The 21,992-nt window shown below is 35.6% G+C and overlaps 1 protein-coding gene across 2 annotated transcripts in view; it reads left to right on the forward strand.

Moving 5' to 3' along the window:
* The window catches only part of CLIC2 (chloride intracellular channel 2), a 38,398-nt gene extending 27,402 nt beyond the window's left edge, over positions 1-10,996 (forward strand). The window contains exons 4-6 of one of the 2 annotated variants that reach the window (XM_010385217.2): positions 6,957-7,063; positions 7,665-7,846; positions 8,974-10,733. In XM_010385217.2, coding sequence (XP_010383519.1) covers positions 6,957-7,063; positions 7,665-7,846; positions 8,974-9,135 — 451 coding nt within the window. In that variant the 3' untranslated portion in view covers positions 9,136-10,733. Of the gene's footprint in view, positions 1-6,956; positions 7,064-7,664; positions 7,847-8,973 lie in introns of both variants that reach the window. The other variant, XM_010385218.2, reaches the window with a different exon arrangement.
* Positions 10,997-21,992: the final 10,996 nt, after the last annotated feature.

Genomic DNA, 21,992 nt, shown 5'->3' on the forward strand with positions numbered 1-21,992 from the left:
TCATAGTTTTGGGTTGTACACTTAAGTTTTTAATCCATCTTGTGTTAATTTTTGTATATGATGTGAGGAAGGGGTCCAGTTTCAATCATCTGCATATGGCTAGCCAGTTATCCCAGCACCATTTATTGAACAGGGAATCCTTTCCCCATTGCTTGTTGGTTGCTGTCAGGATTGTCAAAGATAAGATAGTTTTATGTATGTGGTGTTATTTCTGGGTTCTCTTCTGTTTCATTGGTCTCTGTGCCTGTTTTTGTACCAGTACCATGCTATTTTGGTTACTATAACCCTGTAGTATAGTTTGAAGTCAGGTAGTGTGATGTCTCCAGCTTTGTCCTTTTTGCTTACAATTGCTTTGGCTATTTGGGCTCTTTTTTGGTTCCATATGAATTTTAAAATAGTTTTTTCTAGTTCTGTGAAGAATCTCAATGGGAGCTTAATAGGAATAGTATTGGATCTATAAATTGCTTTGGGCAGTATGGCCATTTTAACAACATTGATTCTTCTTATCCATGAGCATGGAATGTTTTTCCATTTGTTTGTGCCGAGTAGACTTTATCCCTGGAATGCAGGGTTGGTTCAACATACAAAAATCAACATATGTGATTCGTCACATAAACAGAACTAAAGACAAAAACCTCATGACTACCTCATTACATGCAGAAAAGGCTTTTGTTAAAGTTCAACATCCATTCATTAAAAAAAAACTCTCAATAAACTAGGTATTGAAGAAACATACCTCAAAATAATAAGAGCCATATATGAAAATCCTACACCCAACATTATACTGAATGGGCAAAAGCTGGAAGCATTCCCCTTAAAGATGAGCACAAGACAAGTATGCCCTTTCTCACTACTCCTATTCAACATAGTATTGGAAGTCCTGCCCAGGGCAATCAGGCAAAAGAAAGAAATAAAGAGCATTCAAATAGGAAGAGAGGAAATGAAAGTATCCCTGTTTGCAGGTCACATGATCCTATATCTAGAAAACCCCACGGTCTCAGCCCAAAAGCTTATTAAGCTGATAAACATCTTCACTAAAGTCTTGGGATACAAAATCAATATGCAAAAATCACTAGCATTCCCATAAACCAAAAACAGTCAAGCCGAGAGCCAAATCAGAAAAAAAAAAAAAAAAAAAAAAAAAAAAAATTCACAATTGCCACAAAAAGAATAAAATACCCAGGAATACAACTAACTAGGAGGTGAAAGATCTCTACAAGGAAAACTGCAAACCACTGCTCAAAGAAATCAGAGATTACTAGAGGTTTTCTACAACAAACGTGAACAGAGAAAAAAAAATCAGCAAAATGGAACATAGGTCAGTTGAAATTATTTAGTCTTCAGAAAGAGAAGATAAAGAATAGAACTTGAAACCTGTGGAGCACCACCAAATTTACCAAGCTGTACATAATGAGAGTCCCAGAGGGAAGGGATGAAGAGAAAGAGGTAGAAAGAATATTTGAAAAAAATTATGGCTGACAATTTGATGAAGGATCTTGCTCTACACATCCAAGAAACTCAATGAACTCCAAGTAGAATAAACTCAAAGTGATCCATAACAAGATGCACTACAATCAAATTATATAAAGCCAAAGCCAAAGAAAGGATTTTAAAAGCATTAAGGAAGAGGCAATTCGTCACATAGAAGGGATCTTCAATAAGATTAACAGAAGATTTCTCATCAGAAACCATGGTGGCCAGAAGAAGAGAGAAGACATATTTAAAGTGCTAAAAGAAAAAAAAAACCTGTCAACCAATAATTCTCTATTTGGCAAAAATGATCCTTCAAAAATAAAGGAGAAATTAAGACACTCTACATGAACAAAAATTGAGGAAATTTATTGCTAGTAGACCTGCCCTACAAGATGCTATAGGGAGTCCTCCAGACAGAAATGAGAGGACACCAGACAGAAACATGAAGCCATATGAAGAAATAAATAATACCAGTAAAAGACAAAAAGTACATGATTATCTCAATTGATGCATAAAAAAGCATTTGACAAACTCTAACACCATTTAATGATAAAAATACTTAACAAACTAGGAATAGAAAATAGCTTCTACTATCTGATAAAGGCCATATATGAAGAGCCCGCATTGCCAAGACAATCCTAAGTCAAAAGAACAAAGCTGGAAACATCATGCTACCTGACTTCAAACTATACTACAAGGCTACAGTAACCAAAACAGCATGGTACTGGTACCAAAACAGAGATACAGACCAATGGAACAGAACAGAGCCCTCAAAAATAATACCACACATCTACAACCATCTGATCTTTGACAAACCTGACAAAAACAAGAAATGGGGAAAGGATTCCCTATTTGATCAACGGTGCTAGGAAAACTGGATAGCCATATGTAGAAAGCTGAAACTGGATCCCTTCCTGACACCTAATTAATTAATTAATACAAAAATTAATTCAAGATTATTAAAGACTTAAATGTTAGACCTAAAACCACAAAAACCCTAGAAGAAAACCTAGGCAATACCATTCAGAATATAGGCATGGGCAAGAACTTCATGACTAAAACACCAAAAGCAATGTCAACAAAAGCCAAAATTGACAAATGGGATCTAATTAAACTAAAGAGCTTCTGCACAGCAAAAGAAACTACCATCAGAGTGAAGAGGCAGCCTACAGAATCGGAGAAAATTTTTACAATCTACCCATCTGACAAAGGGCTAATATCCAGAATCTACAAAGAACTCAAACAAATTTACAACAAAAAATCAAACAACCCCATCAAAGAGTGGGCAAAGGATGTGAACAGACACTTCTCATAAGAAGACATTTATGCAGCCAACAGACACATGAAAAAATGCTCATCATCACTGGTCATCAGAGAAATGCAAATCAAAACTACAATGAGATACCATCTCATACCAGTTAGAATGGCAATCATTAAAAAGTCAGGAAACAACAGGTGCTGGAGAGGATGTGGAGAAATAGGAATACTTTTACACTGTTGGTGGGACTGTAAACTAGTTCAACCATTGTGGAAGACAGTGTGGTGATTCTCAAGGATCTAGAACTAGAAATACCATTTGACCCAGCCATCCCATTACTGGGTATATACCCAAAGGATTATAAATCATGCTGCTATAAAGACACATGCACACGTATGTTTATGGCGGCACTCTTCACAATAGCAAAGACTTGGAACCAACCCAAATGTCCATCAATGATAGACTGGATAAAGAAAATGTGGCACATATACACCATGGAATACTATGCAGCCATAAAAAAGGATGAGTTCATGTCCTTTGTAGGGACATGGATGCAGCTGGAAACCATCATTCTCAGCAAACTATCACAAGGACAAAAAACCGAACACTGCATGTTCTCACTCATAGGTGGGAATTGAACAATGAGAACACTTGGACACAGGAAGGGGAACATCACACACCGGATCCTATTGTGGGGAGGGGGTAGCGGGAGGGATAGTATTAGGAGATATACCTAATGTAAATGATGAGTTAATGGGTGCAGCACACCAACATGGCACATGTATACATATGTAACAAACCTGCAGTTGTGCACATGTACCCTAGAACTTAAAGTATAATAAAAAAGAAATGAAAAAAATACATTGCACAGATGAAATATGATCAAGCATTTATAGCATTTAGCACAGTTTCTGACATAATAAAATACCCAATAAAACAACAACAAAAAAGAAAAACCCACAGCTGACATTGTACTCAACAGTGAAGGACTGAAGTTTTTCCCCTTAAGATCAGAAACAAGACAAGGATGTTCATTGTGGTTGGAAAAAATAATTGATATAATTTCAATCTTCTTAAGTGGTTAAGAATTGTTTTGTGGCCTAACATATGATCTATCCTGGTGAATATTCTGCATGCACTTGAAAATAATGTGTATTCTGCTACTGTTGCCCAAAGTCTGGGGTTGAAGAGGCCAGCTTAGTACTGGGTTGGACCTGAAGCCTAGGGCTGTGTGGGCCAGCCTTTTTTGGGCTGGGTTGGAGCCTGGTCTGGGCTTGAAGCCTGAGCTTGAATGGGCCAGCCTGAAATCTGGGGCCACCAGGATTGGCCTGGAGTCTGTACCCATAAGGGCTATATTGGAGGCTGAATCTTTGGGTGCTGACCTGGTACCTGAGGTCATGGGGGCCAGCCTGGAGCTGAGGTCCATGGGTGTCAATGTGGCACTGGGACAGACTCAAAGCCTGGGAGCGTGAAGGCCAGCCTGGAGCTGAGTTGGTCTGGATACTGGGTCTGTGGGTGTTTGCGTTAAACTGGGGTCCAAACATGCTAGTCTTGTGATGGAGAGGGTCTGAAAGCTGAGTCTGGGGGTACAGTGGCTGTCCTGAAGTGAAGGGGCTGTCTTGGAGGGGTGCAAGCCTGGAGGTATGACCTGCTGCTGAAGGAAGTCTGGAGTCTGGGGCTACTGGCCCAAGGATGGGAGACTACATCTGCAGGGATGGCCTGGACACTGGGGCTACAAGGGCTGGCCTAGTGCTCAAGTCTGTGGGGACCAGCCTAAAGTCTGGGATAATCATGGCCTGTCCAGGGCTAGACTTTACTGTGTTGGGCTCAGTGTTTGGGTCTGAGGCAAAGTCTGGTGTTCACTTACTTCTTCTTCTCCCAAAGAAAGGGCATCTCTCTCCATACTGTGTTGCCTGGGGTTGGGGAAGGCATAACACAGGTAATTTAAAACTGTCCTGCTAAAGAGAAAAATAGAGCAAAAGAGAGAAGTAGTGATATTATGGAAAGGAGTGATGTTGCAGTGTTACATTGAGCGTCCACAGAAAGGCTTTACTTAGAAAGAGATACCCATCAAAAAGACCTGAAGGAAAAGTGGGAGCAAGGCATGCACATATGTGAGAGAAAATGCATATGTCCCCCTCATCTAAGGGCAGACCAAGTTAAAAGGCTCTGGGGCCGGAGCTTTCCAGGCCTATTTGAATGATAGCAAGAAAGTCTGTGTCATAATTGAGCCAGTGAGGGATATGAGAGAAGTAAGGTGGGATCACATCATGTGGGTCCTTATAGGCTACTGTAATGAATTAGGCTGTGACTCAATAAGATAAGACAATTGCAGAGTACTGAGTAGGGGAAAGCCATCACTCTGGCTTCTGGGTGGTTAATAGACTGGGTGGGAAAGAAGGTGGCTCATATCATGTGGGTTCTTGTAGACCACTATGAGCACTTGGGCTCTAACTCTGAGATGAGGACATTGCAGGATAATGAGTAGGGGAAAGGCATGGTATGACTTACATTTTAACATGATTGCTCTATGGGTGGAGAATATTCCTGGTGTATGAGGGACAAGTATGGGAGTAGGGATATTAGTCAGGAGGATGTTACAGTAATGTAGGCTTTGGACTGGGCAGGGGCAGGGGAGGTGGACAGATTCTGAATACATTTTGAAAGGTAAGCTGACCAGAGTTGCTGATAGATCAAATGTCGAGTTAGAGGGAAAGAGAGGAATCAGGGAAGATACCTAAGTTTTTGACCTGACCATTTCTAGCTTGCAGTGAGTTTTTTGTGTTATGAAAAGGAATTGAGTGTTTTAGCCTTTGTTTGTATTGTATATATTTAAGGTATATCACATGATGTCTTGATATACATATACATAGTGCAATGATTACTACAGTCAAGTAAATTAACATATCCATCGCTTCATATAGTTACCCTTTTTATATGGTAAGAGTACCTAAAATCTATCCTTTGCAAATTTTCCGTATGCAATATTATTAGTCTTCATATTATACATTACATCTCTAGACTTACTCATTCTACGTAACTGCAACTTTGTACCCTTCGACCTACATCTCCCTATTTCCTCCCCCCACTGTCCGTGGTAATCACTGCTCTATTCTTTTTTTCTGTATATTTCACCTTTTAAAGATTCCACACATAAGTGAGATCATGGAGTATTTGTCTTTCTGTGCCTGGCTTATTTCACTTACCACAATGTCATCCAGGTTCATCCATGTCGTTGCAAATGACAGGATTTCATTATTTTTAAGGCTGATTAATATTCTAGTATATATATATCACAATTTCTATCTATATATCACAATTTCTATCTATATATCACAATTTCTATATATATATATCACAGTTTCTATCTATATATCACAATTATTTCTATATCCATCATGTATTGATGAGAACTTAGGTTGTTTCTCCATGTAAACATGGGAGCACAGATATCTCCATGAGGTGCTGATTTTTTCTTGAATACTTTTCCACATCTAGTCATTATCATATGGGTTTTCTTATTTGATTTGTTAATGTGGTGAATTATATTATTACATTATTTTATTTAATTATGCTAACTGAGCTTTGTATTACTAAGAGAGGATATCTTGGCTACTTTTTTCCCATTTTCTCCATCCAATTTATTCCATCATTTGTTTTATAAGTTGCAATATTTGAAATCATATTTTTCTTTTTCTTTTCTTTTTTATTGAGACTGAGTTTCACTTTTGTCCCCTAGGCTGCAGTGCAATGGCGCGATCTCAGCTCACTGCAACCTCCACCTGCCAGCTTCAAGCAGTTCTCCTGCCTCAGCCTCCTGAGTAGCTGGGACTACAGGCGCCCACTACCACGCCCAGCTAATGTTTGTGTTTTTAGTAGAGGCGGGGTTTCACTATGTTAGCCAGGCTGGTCTCAAACTCCTGACATCAGGTGATCCAGCCACTTCAGCCTCCCAAAGTGCTGGGATTACAGGCGTGAGCCACTGCGCCCAGCCAAAACAGATAAATGAGCTTTGGATTCCAGACAACTGATTTCCCCGTGAACTTTAGAAACTAAAGTGTTCTGAGATTGGAAAAAAATATAAACTTCTACTGAGAGACTTCTAAGGGTGTTTAGTTTCCAGCGCAATTTTCCAGAACTTCTATTTTCAGTATAGTGCAAGCTAGGGCACCTGGTTTCTGTCATGTTACGTGCAAATGATAGTTGACTCGTGTTTCTTTTTAAGGTACCCTCACCTGAGTCCCAAGTACAAGGAGTCTTTTGATGTGGGCTGTAACCTCTTTGCCAAATTTTCTGCATACATTAAGAATACGCAAAAGGAGGCAAATAAGAGTAAGATACCTTTCTTTAAATCTCTGTTTTTCCTCACTTTTCATACTCTCACTCAGCAAAAATAGAATTTTCCTGAATATATAGTATATTTGGGGGACTAGCCTAGTCTTCCCCTCATTGTCTGTTCTCTCCTCTGAAATTCCCTTGCATGAAGTTTTATTATATTTAGAACTCAAGATTCAATATAGCAATTACCAGGTGTGAGCTAACTGCAAGACTGTGTACCTTTAAGGTTTCTTAAACTGTGGCACCTACCATTTCCCATGAACATTCTTAAATAGGTTTATTGTCCTCTGAGTCACAAGAACTGTGTTTTTTCTTTCACTTTCTAACTCTTCTGAGTTGGATAACATGTGTCACTTTTCTTTCTTTTACTCTCCTGCCAATGCACCTCCCTAAGAAAAACCCAAAAGACTTACACTCACTATTTGAGCTTACTTTGTCGTATCAGTGAGTAGTTGAGCATTCTAAATAGTTAACTAGATGTTGAAGAGCCAGTGTAAGCAGTATGTATAGATAGAGGTGTCTAAATGTGAGGAAAGCATATTTAGAATGTATTTAGTCAAAAGACAATACATTTACAAGTACTTCATTGTCTCAGATTTTGAAAAATCTCTGCTCAAAGAATTCAAGCGTCTGGATGACTACTTAAACACCCCACTTTTGGATGAAATTGATCCAGACAGTGCTGAGGAACCCACAGTTTCCAGAAGACTATTCTTGGATGGGGATCAGCTAACACTGGCTGATTGTAGCTTGTTACCCAAGCTGAATATTATTAAAGTAAGTCTTTATAGGGCAGGCTGAATGGGTGGGAGGGGTTTGCCAGTTGCCAGCACAAAGCACAGTGACCTTCCAGTGCAGTATTATTATATTATAGCTTTCTCATTATCATCATCATCATCATGTGTAGTATCTACATCTCTTTTTTCTCTTTAGACAGGAAATCCATAATGATCTCTTCTGGGAAGTATTAAAACTTGTTTCTTTTTTTTTTTTCTTTTTTTTTTTTTTTTTTCTTTTTTGAGATAGGATCTTGCTCTGTCACCCAGGTTGGAGTGCAGTGGCATGATCAAGGCTTATTGCAACCCCCACCTCCGAGGCTCGAGCAGTCTTCCCACCCCAGCCTCTTGAGTAGCTGGGACTACAGGTGCATGCCACTACGGCCGGCTAATTTTTTGTACTTTTTGTAGAGACAGGGTTTCACCATGTTGCGCGGGCTGGTCTTGAACTCCTGGGCTCAAGTGATCCGCCTGCCTTGGCCTCCCAAAGTGCTAGAATTACAGGCATGAGCCACCGCGCCCAGCCAAAACTTGTTTCTTTCTTTCTAAATCAGAAGGTATTTGCCACTGTCTTGTCTTTATTTTATAAAGGATAATAATATTACCTATTTTACAGAATTGTTAAGAGAATTAAATAAATTAAAGCATTTAAAATGCTTAGAGCAGTGCCTAGATCATAATAGGGAATAACCAATTTGGGCTATTCATATTATGATGAATTAATCATAAATTTAACAAATATTTATTGCACAGACTTATGCAGAATTTGCTCTCTGACTCCTATGCCAAACACAGAGAATACGTAAAGAAATAAGACATAGGACTCTAAATAAAGTCTTAGTCTAGTGGTGGTGGATATGTGCTCATTTTCTGTGCTTCCTTCCACTAAATATAGTCACAATTAAATATGGAATCAATATAAACATGACTGTAAGCATATGGTTTTGTCAACATTTGTAGACAAAACATCAAAATAGTCCAAGATTCGAGTCTACTTCATAGTTTATTTTATAGTGCTTTTTGTGTCAGTAAGATGCCTTTGATAATCTTGACTTCTAAGATATATTTCTACATAGTAGACATATTACTGATGCCTTTCTTTTTCCTCTTTTTTTTGCAAAATTCTAGGTTGCTGCCAAGAAATATCGTGACTTTGACATTCCAGCAGAATTCTCAGGAGTCTGGCGTTATCTCCACAATGCCTATGCCCGTGAAGAATTTACCCACACGTGTCCTGAAGACAAAGAAATTGAAAATACTTATGCAAATGTAGCTAAACAGAAGAGTTAGGACAGCTCTTACAGGAGAAAAGGCTGTATTTGTGATCAGATTTTACTTAATGACATATTAGAAAAGTTTTTGCAAATAAGAATATGAAAAATACTGTTTCTTCTGTCCAACTCTCTTATGAAAAGGAACTCTGCATTTTCTGTTAGCCATAAACAATCTGTCCACTGTATTTTACAGGTCTTCACACTTTTACTTAATTTTCTTTATTTGTATGGCAAACCACTGCAATCCTGAATGACATGGAAAGCATCACGATCTTTTGCCCTTTGCTTGAATTCCTGGAATGCATACATATAAGCTAAACAGATGGCTGCAGTTATAAATGTCATAAGTAGAGGTACAATCTCACCCTGCTCCTTAGAAACATTTCCATATAAATTGCTAAAATAATTCCACATTTTTGTTAGTTTAATATATACATGAGTTTATTTCTGATACAAATAACAAATTCAGAGAGTGAGCATATCAGAGAGGCAGATTCTAAAAGAATGATTTTTAAAATCAGCTCCAGGAAGAGATCAAGATCAATTGGTCGTAGAACAGCATTTGACGCCTGGAACTATGACCATCTTATGGCCAGAGATGAGAATGTAGCCTTTGTGACCAGATTATATTATTTTTAAATGAAGAAGCACTCATTAAATAAAACGTAATTTTAAAACACCAGAAATGAAGTCAACTGAATCTTTTATTCATAGAAATGAAAAGGAAAATAAGAAATGTGGCTGACCAAAAGGTCTTGTTGTTGTCCATAAAAGGATAAGGTAAACAGTCCTTGGATAATTATAAAACTTTCTACAAAAGTTAAAATGTTACATTACTATACATATTCAGATTCACTTGTTAAAGTACCCTTAAATCTGGAAACAAAAGCTGAACTTAACTCTTGCTCCCTCAAAGGAGAAACACAAGCATAAGTGCAGCATTTAAAAAGGAAAATATGGGGTTATATTTAGTTTTTGGTTGATAACCTTTGAGATACATCCTCTCATCAGCATATTTCAGAATACATGCAATACACTAGCAAGTTACAATTGATAGAATACATTTGAAATAAGCCAGGCACAGAAAGATAAACACCACATGATCTCACTCATATGTGGAATTTTAAAAAGTTGATGTCACACAAGTAGAGGGTAGAATCATGGTTACCGGGGGCTGGGCAGAGAAAGAAGGCAGAGGCACTGAAAGATGTTGGTAAGTGCCCATTATACATTTAAAAATAAATTTTAAAAACCTTCAGTTAAACAACTCTTGATTTAAAGGAAAAATATAAACCAAAACTACAGTACCTCTAAAACAAATAATGATGATGTAAACACTTCATATCAGAATCCATGGGATAAATATAAAGCAGTGATCAGAGGAAATTTTATAACACGAAACACTGCTATTAGTAAAAATAAAAGATTGAAAATAAATTGATTAAATATTGAGCTAACAAAAATTTTTTAAATGTGCACAACAATGTGAATATACTTAACACTTCTCAACTCTCTGCTTCAAAATAGTTAAGATTATGAGTTTTAAGCTATGTGTTTTTAACACAACTTAAAAAAAATGTCCAAAGGGATGGTGGTAGAGCACCAGCAAAAAAACAAAAAGAAACTTATAATAAGTACAACAAATTAAGTAAAAAAAGTATCAATCCCCAGAGAGTTTCACAGGGAAATTCTACCAAACAACAAATTAAGTAAAAGAACACAAGAAATTAACAAAAAAAGTAAGAATTAACAAGAGAATCGAAATAGCATACACCTAGTTAATGAATCAAAATATAGTCTCAAAGTAACTTTGTGAAACAGTGTTTCTTCTGGAAAATATAAAACAAAACAAAATATAAAGAAACTATACATAAACATTGCACTCTAATTGGCAAAGTTGTTTCTCAACAATTCTGAAACAGCCATACATGTATACTAAGATTGAAAAAATAAGTAAATGATCTGTAGGTGGGAAGTACAAATAATCAAGAAAAGAAGGCTAGGATGAACTATGTGGTACTGGATTCGATTCAGAGACATCAGTATGTACTCATGTTTAACTTAATATTGACAGAAGTGAATAGATACAAAAATAATTACACATGTGTATGTACATGAGTCAGTATACATATGTATAGTTCCTAGCCCTGTGTCCTGAGAGGGCCTAGAAGCAATAGTACCCTAGTAGCAACTAGCACACCCAGTGCTAAGACCTTGGATTCTAATATCATTCTCCAATAAAAGGAACTAGAGCTCCTTGGAGAAATAACTGATTCTACGACCAGGACAGGGGAAATATGAGATGGACCTGGAGAATCTCATAGTACCAGAAAGTAAGGAATTAAAAAAAAAAAAATGAGGGCATGGCAAAGGGATAGAGGAGTCATCCTGAAAGATTGCCAAATTTGGGAAAATTCCAGCAATAAAATATAGATACTCCTCACCTTCTGATGGGGCTATGACTTGATAAACCCATCATAAGTTAGAAATATTACAAGTTGAAAAGGCATTTAATACCACAACAAACCCATCATAAAGTCAAAAAATCATAGGTCAAACCATAAGTCCAGATGCTCCTCAGCTTACCATGCAATTACATCCCAATAAACCCACCATAAACTTGAAAATTTGTAAGTAAGTCAAATGGTCATAAGCTGAGGTTTGTCTGTATTGCAGTATTAGATTATAACACAAAGTATAAAATAGATGAGTCCATAGGGACGCAAATGACTAAATAAATAAATGGAGGAAAAGAGGCAAATCTCCCATTACAGAGGAATTCCAAATAATGTATGTAGATCTTTCCCACTCAAGCTGGTGGAGCTTCACTTCTTAAGCTTAGAGTATGAGCTGTACTTAATGACTTGCTTCTAAAGAGTAGAGTATGACAGTTTGTATGGGGATGAGTAACTTTGCAGTAGAGAAACCTGGCAAACACTACCTCAAAACACGTGATCAAAGTCAATATCAACAGACAAGCCACATTGATAGTTTGTATCCTTGATATAATGTGATGAAAATAGCAGTGTACCTCTGATCTTTATGAGAAAAACAAAGTGACTTGAGAGTTCTTATCCCAAAGGACAGGTTTTAAAGAAATACTTTCTTCTTTGTAGTCAATTCTCAGTTATTTACAGCACAGTACCTCCAATGAATTATTCTTCACTGTTACCATCATATTGTTTGTTTTGTGGCCATGTTCCTGCTAATTAAAACTTTCTAACCAACATCAGAAGGCTGGCAAAGAAAAAAAGAAAAAAGAAGTAGAAACTAAGATTCGTGTTCATCGTTGAACATTTTTTGCAAAATTCTAGTAGAGAAGGTGTTGAGAGAAGGTGTCAAAAGTACTCTAGATCAGAATTTGAACATCTGCTGTCAAAACATCTGCTTAAAATCTTGGTAACATTGGTACTTGCCCATCGTTGTTCCATCGTTGTGTTTTGCAACAACTTGGATTAAACTGGAGTTGAAAATGTTCATTTTTTTATGGCTGAGTAGTATTCCATGGTGATAGATAGATGATAGATAGATGATAGATAGATAGATAGATAGATAGACTCTCACTATTTTCCTTATCCACTCATCAGCTGATAGACACTTAGGAACTTAGGTTGATTCCACATCTTTTTAGTTATAAATTATGCTGTGATAAACATAAAAATGCAGGTGTCTTTTTTATATAGTGACTTCTTTTCCTTTGTGTAGATACCCAGTAGCAGGATTACTGGACTCACTGGCAGATCTACTTTTAGTTCTCTGAGAAATCTCCATACGGTCTTCTGTAGTGATTGTACTAGTTTACATTCCCACCAATAGTGTATTAAGTCCTCCCTTTTCACTGCATCCATGCCAACATATATATATATATATATATATATATATATATATATATATATATATATAACAAATATATATATATATATATAACAAATATATATATATATATAACAAATATATATATATTTGTTATTTTTAGAGAGATGTTTATCATTCTTTAAGGATTGGCAACTCTACAGGAGTTGGCAATCTTCTACAGAGAAAAAAAGAATAATGTTTTTAACTTGATGGGTCAAGAGACAAAATTAAGAATATTATGTAGATGCCTATATCATAAGAAAGTTTTAAAATTCCACAAAATTCTTATTGATGAAATTCAAAATATAATAACAATCAAACACAATCTTTTATAATATGGGTCTACTAATGAGAAAGCTACAATTCTTTCTTGGGAAAACATTAAGTTAGTGTTTCCTATCTTCAAAATCAATTCAAATGTTTATCTGTTAATGCTGATCTATAATGAGATTTCACAGATTTCATTTTTCAAAATATATTCCTTAATGAATGGGTACTGTCAAATACTGATGTAAATCCACAAACACATCATTTTTATTAAAATAAACTTTATTTTGTAATATTTTTACATTTACAAAAAGTTGCAAAGATAGTACAGAGAGTTCTGTATCCTCCTCACCCAGTTTCTTTTATTGTTAACATCTTATATAATCTTGGCACATTTGTAAAAACTAAGGAAACAACATTAGCACATTACTATTAACTAAAGTACCTACTTTAATCAAATTTAACTACTTTTTCCCTAATTCTTTTTTCTGTTCTGAGACACCATCTAGGTACCACATTATTTTTAGTCATCGTGTTTCCTTAGCCTTCTCTGGTTTGTGACACTTTCTCAAATGTTCCATATTTTTAATGATCTTGACTATTTTCAGAAGTACTGGTCAATGATTTTGTAGAATATCTCTCAATTGGGATTTTTCTGATGTTTTTCTCATGCTTAGAGTGGTTAGGATTAGACTGGGGTATGGGTTTTTAAAAGATCACAGAGACTTCAAACTATACTATAAGGCAACAGCAACCAAAACAGCATGGTACTGATACAAAAACAGACACATAGACTAATGGTACTATATATATGTAACCAGTTAGAGGATGTATAGTAGAGAAAACACCACTTACAATAACAGCAAAGAAGATAAAATATTTAAAAATAAACAACAGGAAATATATAAAACCTATACAAAAAGAAGCTTAAACACTCCTGAAAGGCACACATTAAAACTTAAGCATATGGAAAGGCCTCCTTTGGTTCTTGGACAGGATGACTCAATTACATAATACATCAGTTCTCCATAAGTTAACTTATAAATGTATTGCAAACACAACAAAAATACCAACAAGCTTCTTTATGGACTTATATATGCCAAAACTAAGTTCATATGAAAAAAGACACATGAAAGAATAGCCAGGAAAACACTAAAAAAGAAAAATCATGAGGAGGAATTAGCCCTACCAGACATTAAAATATACAATGAAGTGTCTTTAAAACAGTGTAGTGCTAGTGTACAAATAGACAAATAGACTCGTGAAATAAATAAAAAGTTCCTAAGTAGGTCATTTGGTATGAAAATTTAGTTTAGGATAGACATCATCTTCAATCTCTGGAGCAAATATGGGCCTTTTAAGAAATAGTGCTGAGACAAGTGAAAAGCTATTTGTAGATGATAAAATTGAGGCAAAGAGAGGTTAACAAACGATTCAAGGTCATTCAGTTAGTAAGTGATATCAGTATAGCTGATATTTGAATCTAGGCAATCTGACTCCACAGTCTATGCTTTTGATCACTAGTCTATGATATTTTTGCTGTGCCACCCCTCTTATTCTTCAAAACTCAGATCAGAAGTTGCCCTGTTATAAACATACCTGTATCCTCACATAGCATTACTCGTCCATTCCTCAATATACCCTGTAATTGTACTTACTTATTTTGCTGAACCAGAGGGATAACTTGAACAATAACAGATATTGGGAAAGCAGATTGACTTCTGGCTAGTTTTGTTGGTGGCAGAGAGGGATAGAATATAGAGACCAGTTTTGGACATAGTAAGTTGAAGGTGATAGCTGAATATGCAAATACAAAAGACAAGGAATGCAAGGATGATTCAACATATGCAAATAAATAAATGTGATACATCATATCAACAGAATGAAAGATCAAAAACCATCTGATCATTTCAATTGATGCTGAAAACATTCAATAAAATTTAACATCACTTTATAATAAAAACTCTCAAAATACTGGGTGCACAAGGAACATACCTCAATATGATAATGCCTTATACAACAAACTCATAGCTAGTATATTGAACAGGGGAAAACTAAAAGCCTTTCTTCCTAAAATTGGGAACAAGACAAGGATACCCACTTTCACCACTGTTATTCAACACAGTGCTGAAAATCCTATCCAAAGCAATTAGACAAGAGAAGGCAATAAAAGATATTCAAATTGGGAAATAAGAAGTCAAATTATCCTTGTTTGCAGATGATATAATCTTATATTTACAAAAACCTAATGAGTCCACAAAAACTGTTAGAACTAGTAAGCAAATTCAGTAAAGTTGCAGGATACAAAGTAATACATACAAAAGTCAGTAGCATATGCCAAGAGGAAACAACCTGAAAAAGAAACCAAAACAGTAATCCCATTTATGATAGCTAAAAATAAAATAATAAACTTGACCAAAGAAGTGAAAAATTTCTACTATGAAAACTGTAAAACATTGATGAAACATTGATGAAAGAAAGAAAAAAAGAAAGGATATTGCATATTCATGGTTTGGAAGAATAAATATTGTTAAGATATCCATACTACCCAAAGCAATCTACAGATTCAATGCAATCCCTATCAAAATTCCAGTAACATTTTCACAGAAATATAAAAAATAATTCTAAAATTTATGTTAAACCATAAAAGACCCAGAATAACAAAAGCCATCCTGGGAAAAAGAACAAAACTGGAGGAATCACAGTACCTGACTTCAAATTATACTGCAGAGCTATAGTAACCAAAATAGCAAGGTACTGTCATAAAAGCAGACACACTGACCAACAGAACAGAAAAGAAAATCCAGAAATAAATCCATGCATTTACAGTCAACTCATTTTTGACAACAGTGCCAAGAACATACATTGGGAAAAGGACAGTCTCTTCAATAAATGGTGTTGGGAAAACTGGATATCCATTTGCAGAAAAATGAAACTACCCCATATACAAGAATCAAATCAAAATAAGTTAAATAATTAAATCTAAGACCTGCAATTATGAAACTACTACAAGAAGACATTGGGGAAACATACCAGGGCATTGGTCTGGGCAAAGATTTCTTGTTAAGACCTCAAAAGCACAGGCAAGCAAAGCAAAAATGGACAAATGGGATCACATCGAACTAACGAGCTTCTGCACAGCAAAGGAAACAATCAGCAACGTGACATAGAATGGGAGAAAGTATTTAAGAATACTCATTTGACAAGAGATTAACAACCAGAATATATAAGGAGCTCAAACAATTCAATAGGAAAAAAACAAATAGTCCAATTTAAAAATGGGTAAAAGAGCTGAATAAATGTTTCTCAAAAGAAGACATATAAATGGCAAACAGGTATATGAAAAAAAGTGCTCAACATCACTAATCATCAGAGAAATGCAAATCAAAACTACAATGAGATATCATCTAATCCCAGTTAAAATGGCTTTTATGCAAAAGATGGGCAATAACAAATGCTGGTGAAGATGGTGAAAAAGGGGGAGCGTTCATACACTGTTGATAAGAATATAAATTAATACAACCACTATGGAGAACAGTATGGTGGTTCCTAAAAAAATAAAAATAGAACTACCATATGATCCAGCAGTCTCACTGTTAGGTATATATCCAAAAGAAAGAAAATCAATATATTGAGGAAATATCTGCACTCCCATGTTTATTGCAACACTATTCACAATAGCCAAGATACAGAAGCAACCTAAGTGTTCATCAACAGATGAATGAATTTTTAAAATGTCTGACAGGTACACAATGAAATATTATTTGGTTATAAGAAAGAATGAAATCTTGTCATTTGCAACAACATGAATAGAACTGGAGTATATTATATTAAGTGAAATAAGCCAGGCACAGAAAGACAAAAATCTCATGTTCTCCTCATATGTGAGCACTAAAACAAAATTGAACTAATGGAGATAGAGAGTGGAATGATGTTTTCCAGAGGGTGGGAAGGGTAGTGGGAAGAGAATAAAGTGGGGATGGTTAGATAGAATGAATAACATCTATTCTTCAGTAGCACAATAGGGTGACTACAGTTAACACTAATTTATTATGTATTTCAAAATAACTAAAATAGTAGAATTCTAATGTTCCTATCACAAAGAAATGATAAGGGCTTGAGGTGATGGATACCCCAATTACCCTGATTCAATCATTACACATTGGATGCCTGTATCAAAACACCACACGTAACCCATAAATATATACAACTATTTTGTACCCATAATACTTAAAACTAAAAAATGAATCCAAGAAAATGTGGCACATATACACCATGGAATATTATGCAGCCATAAAAAAGGATGAGTTTGCGTCCTTTGTAGGGACACGGATGCAGCTGGACACCATCATTCTCAGCAAACTATCGCAAGAACAGAAAACCAAACACTGGATGTTCTCACTCATAGGTGGGAACTGAACAATGAGATCACTTGGACTCGGGAAGGGGAACATCACACACCGGGGCCTATCATGGGGAGGGGGGAGGGGGGAGGGATTGCAGTGGGGAGTTATACCTGATATAAATGATGAATTGATGGGTGCTGATGAGTTGATGGGTGCAGCACACCAACATGGCACAAGTATACATATGTAACAAACCTGCACGTTATGCACATGTACCCTAGAACTTAAAGTATAATAAAAAATAAAAAATAAAAAAATAAAAAAATAAAAATAAATTTAAAAAAATGAAAAATGGGAAAAAATGACTTCTCAGCAGAAACAATGGAGGCCAAAAACAATGAGGTAACATATTCAAAGTGATCAAAGAAAAAGAGTCACCCAAGAATTTTATATCCAACAAAGCTATTATTCAGAAAAAGAAAGCAAATAAAGACATTCCCAGATAAACAAATAAAAACTGAAGAATTTGTTGCTGGCATATCCACCTTACAAGAAATACTGAAGGAAGTTATTCAGACTGAAAGCAAGTGATCTCAGATGATAATTCAAATCCACAGAAACAAATAAAAAACCAGAACACCAGTAATTATGTAATTATAAAAGACTGCATAAATGTATATTTTTCCATTAATTGATTAACAAAGCAATTCCATAACATATGTATATAATGTATTATTCAGTCCATGACATAGAATGCAGTATATTTGCCAAAAGCAACACAAAAGAGGTGGCTGAGAGCAAAGCTATATTGGGATAAGGAAACAATGTATTGATAGGTTTCTAACATTAATAGACATAATATGCATAATAATAGTACCATAAAAAGACAGAAAAGACAATCAAACTATATAGGAGTCCAGGCATGGTGGCTCATGCCTGTAATCCCAGCACTTTGGTAGGCCCAGGCAAGTGGATCATTTGAGGTCAGGAGTAGCCTGGCCAATTTGGTGAAGCCCTGTCTCTACTAAAACTACAAAAATTGGCCAGGTGTGGTGGCGCATGCTGGTAGTCCCAGCTACTTGGGGGACTGAGGCAGGAGAATTGCTCGAACCTGGGAGCTGGAGGTTGCAGTGAGCTAAGATTGCACCACTGCACTCCAGCGTGGGTGACAAAGCTAGACTCCATCTCAAAAAAAGAAAAAAAAAGAAAAGAACTATATAGGAATAATGTTTCTATATGTCACTACAATAAAGCTAGTGTAAATCTGAAGGTGATTCTGATAAGTCAGGATATATATGGTAAGCTCTAAAGCAACCACTAAAAAATACTTCAAAATATAGTGAAAAATTTTTAATCAAGAATTAAGAAACTCAAATGGTACATCAAAAAATATTCGCTTAGTGCAAAAGAAAGCAATAAGAGAAGACTAGAGGAACAAAAATATTAAGACATACAGAAAAACAAATAAATGGCTGACATAAATCCCACTATATCAATAAATAACATTAAATGTGAACAAATTAAACAATCGGTTTAAAGAAAGACAAAGATTATATGGCTAGATGTTTTGAATGATACAACTATATGCTGTCTACAGCAGACACTTTATATTCAAAGATACAAAGTGATTGAAAGTAAAATGATGGAAAAATACCTATCATGCAATCACCAATCACAAGAAAGCTGAAGTGACTATACTAATAATGTCTTGTGGTAAATGGAAACATGAAGTCCATGCACTGGAACGAAGGACGTACAGCTACTAAAAAAGGACAAAACAAAACAGCTACTAAAAAAGGACATTTCATAATGATAAAAGGGTCAATCTATCAGAAAGATACAACAATTACAAACATATATGCATCTAACAATAGAGCTCCAAAATATATGAAGCAATAACTGACAGCTAAAGTGAAAAATCATTCTACAAGAATAGTTGGAGGCTTCATTCTCCATTTCCAATAATATGTAAAACAACCATACTGAAGATCAACAAGGAAACAGCAGACTTATGTCTAAGTCTTTATAAACCAACTAGACATAACAGATATATATATATAATATATATTTTATATATATATAAAACAGCAGAAGATATATTCTTTTCAAGTGCACATGGAGCATTACCAGAATAGACGATACACTATGCCAAAAAAACAAATCTCAAGAAATTTAAAAGGATAGAAATAATACAAAGTATGTTTTCTGACCACATGGAATGAAACTAGAAATCAATAGTAGGAAAAAGATATGAAAAACTCACAAATATGTGAGAATCAAACAAAACACTCATAAATAACAAATGGGTCAAAGAAGAGATCAAAAGGAAAATCAGAAAATAGTTTCAGATAAATGAAAATGACACAAGAAAGATACCAAAACTTATGGGGTTCAGATAAAGCAGTGCTCAGAGGGAAATGTATAGCTGTAAGTGCCTGTATTAAGAAAAAACATCTCAAATCAACAACTCAACCTTACAACTTAAGAAACTGGAAAAAGATGAGCTAACTAAAAGAAAATCAAGCAAAAGGAAGAAAATAATAAAGATTAGGGCAGAGATAAATGAAACAAAGGGAATAGATTAACAATAGAATCAATGAAACCAAAAGTTGGTTCTTTGAAAAGAACAACAAAACTGTCAAACCTCTTTTTTGGTTCCATGTGAAATTTAAGGTAGTTTTTTCTAATTCTGTGAAGAAAATCAATGGTAGCCTGACTGGTCATTAGAGAAATGCAAATCAAAACCACAATGAGATACCATCTCACGCCAGTTAGAATGGCAATCATTAAAAAGTCAGGAAACAGTGGCATGTGCCTGTAATCCCAGCTACTTGGGAGGCTGAGGCAGGATAACTGCTTGAGCCCAGGAGATGGAGATTGCAGTGAGCTGAGATCATGCCACTGCACTTCAGCCTGGCCCATGCAGCAAGACTCTGTCTCAAAAAAAAAAAAAAAAAGGAAACAACAGATGCTAGAGAGGATGTGGAGAAATAGGAACACTTTCACACTGTTGGTGGGTGTGTAAATTAGTTCAACCATTGTGGAAGACAGTGTGGTGATTCCTCAAAGATCTTGAATCAGAAATACCATTTGACCCAGCCATCCTATTCCTGGGTATACACCCAAAGAATCATAAATCATTCTACTATAAAGACACATACACATGTATGTTTATTGCAGCACTGTTCACAATAACAAAGACTTGGAACCAACCCAAATGCCCATCAATGATAGACTGGATAAAGAAAATGTGGCACATATACACCATGGAATACTATGCAGCCATAAAGAAGGTTGAGTGCATGTCCTTTGCAGGGACATGAATGAAGCTGGAAACCATCATTCTCAGCAAACTAACACAAGAACAGAAAACCAAACACCGCATGTTCTCATTCTTAAGTGGAATTGAACAATGAGAATACATGGACACAGGGAGGGGAACATCACACACCGGGGCCTGTTGGGGAGTGGGGGTGTAGGGAAGGGATAGGATTAGAAAAAATACCTAATGTAGATGACAGGTTGATGGGTGCAGCAAATCACCATGGTACGTGTATACCTATGCAACAAACCTGCACGTTCTGCACATGTATCCCAGAACTTACTATTTAAAATAAATAAATAAAAACTATTAGGACTAATAAGCAAGTTCAGCAAGGTTGGAGGATATAAAATCAATATACAAAAATTAAATTGCATTTTATAAACTTGCAAGGAGCAATCTAAAAATGAAAATAAGAAAACAATTCCATTCACAATAGTATCATAAGTAACAAAACACTTGAAGTACAAAACTTATACACTGAACACTATGAAACATTGTTAAAACAATTTTTAAAAACGTAAATAAATGGAATGATATCCATCTTGTGCTCATGGATGGAAACACTTAATTTTGTTAAGACAGCAATATTCTCCAAATTGATCTACAGAGTCAAATCAATACCTATCAACATTCCAATTGCTTTATTTGCAGAAACTGATAAACTGTTCTTAAAATTCATATGAAATTGCAAAGGGCTCCAAATAACCAAAACAATCTTTGAAAAGATTGGATCCTCCTCAGTAGGAGGACTCACACTTTCTGATTTCAGAACTTTCTACAAAGCTACAACAGTCAAGACAGTGTCATACTGGCATAAGGACAGATATATAGACCAATGTGTATTGGCCATTTCATTTCCTCTTCTGGGAATTGTCTCTTTATATACTTTGTATTTTTTATGTGTAATCTTTTATCACTGCGTTACTGTTTTAAAAAAAAAATCAGCTTTATTAGCATAGAAATAGAAAGTCCAAAAATACATCCATACGTCCATGGTCAATTGATTTTCCAGAGTGTCAAAATCATTCCATAGAGAAAGAATAGTATCCTCAATAGAGTGCTGGGATAGCTGGATATCCA

This window comes from Rhinopithecus roxellana, chromosome 7, assembly GCF_007565055.1.
Source record: "Rhinopithecus roxellana isolate Shanxi Qingling chromosome 7, ASM756505v1, whole genome shotgun sequence".
Taxonomy (NCBI): Eukaryota; Metazoa; Chordata; class Mammalia; order Primates; family Cercopithecidae; genus Rhinopithecus; species Rhinopithecus roxellana.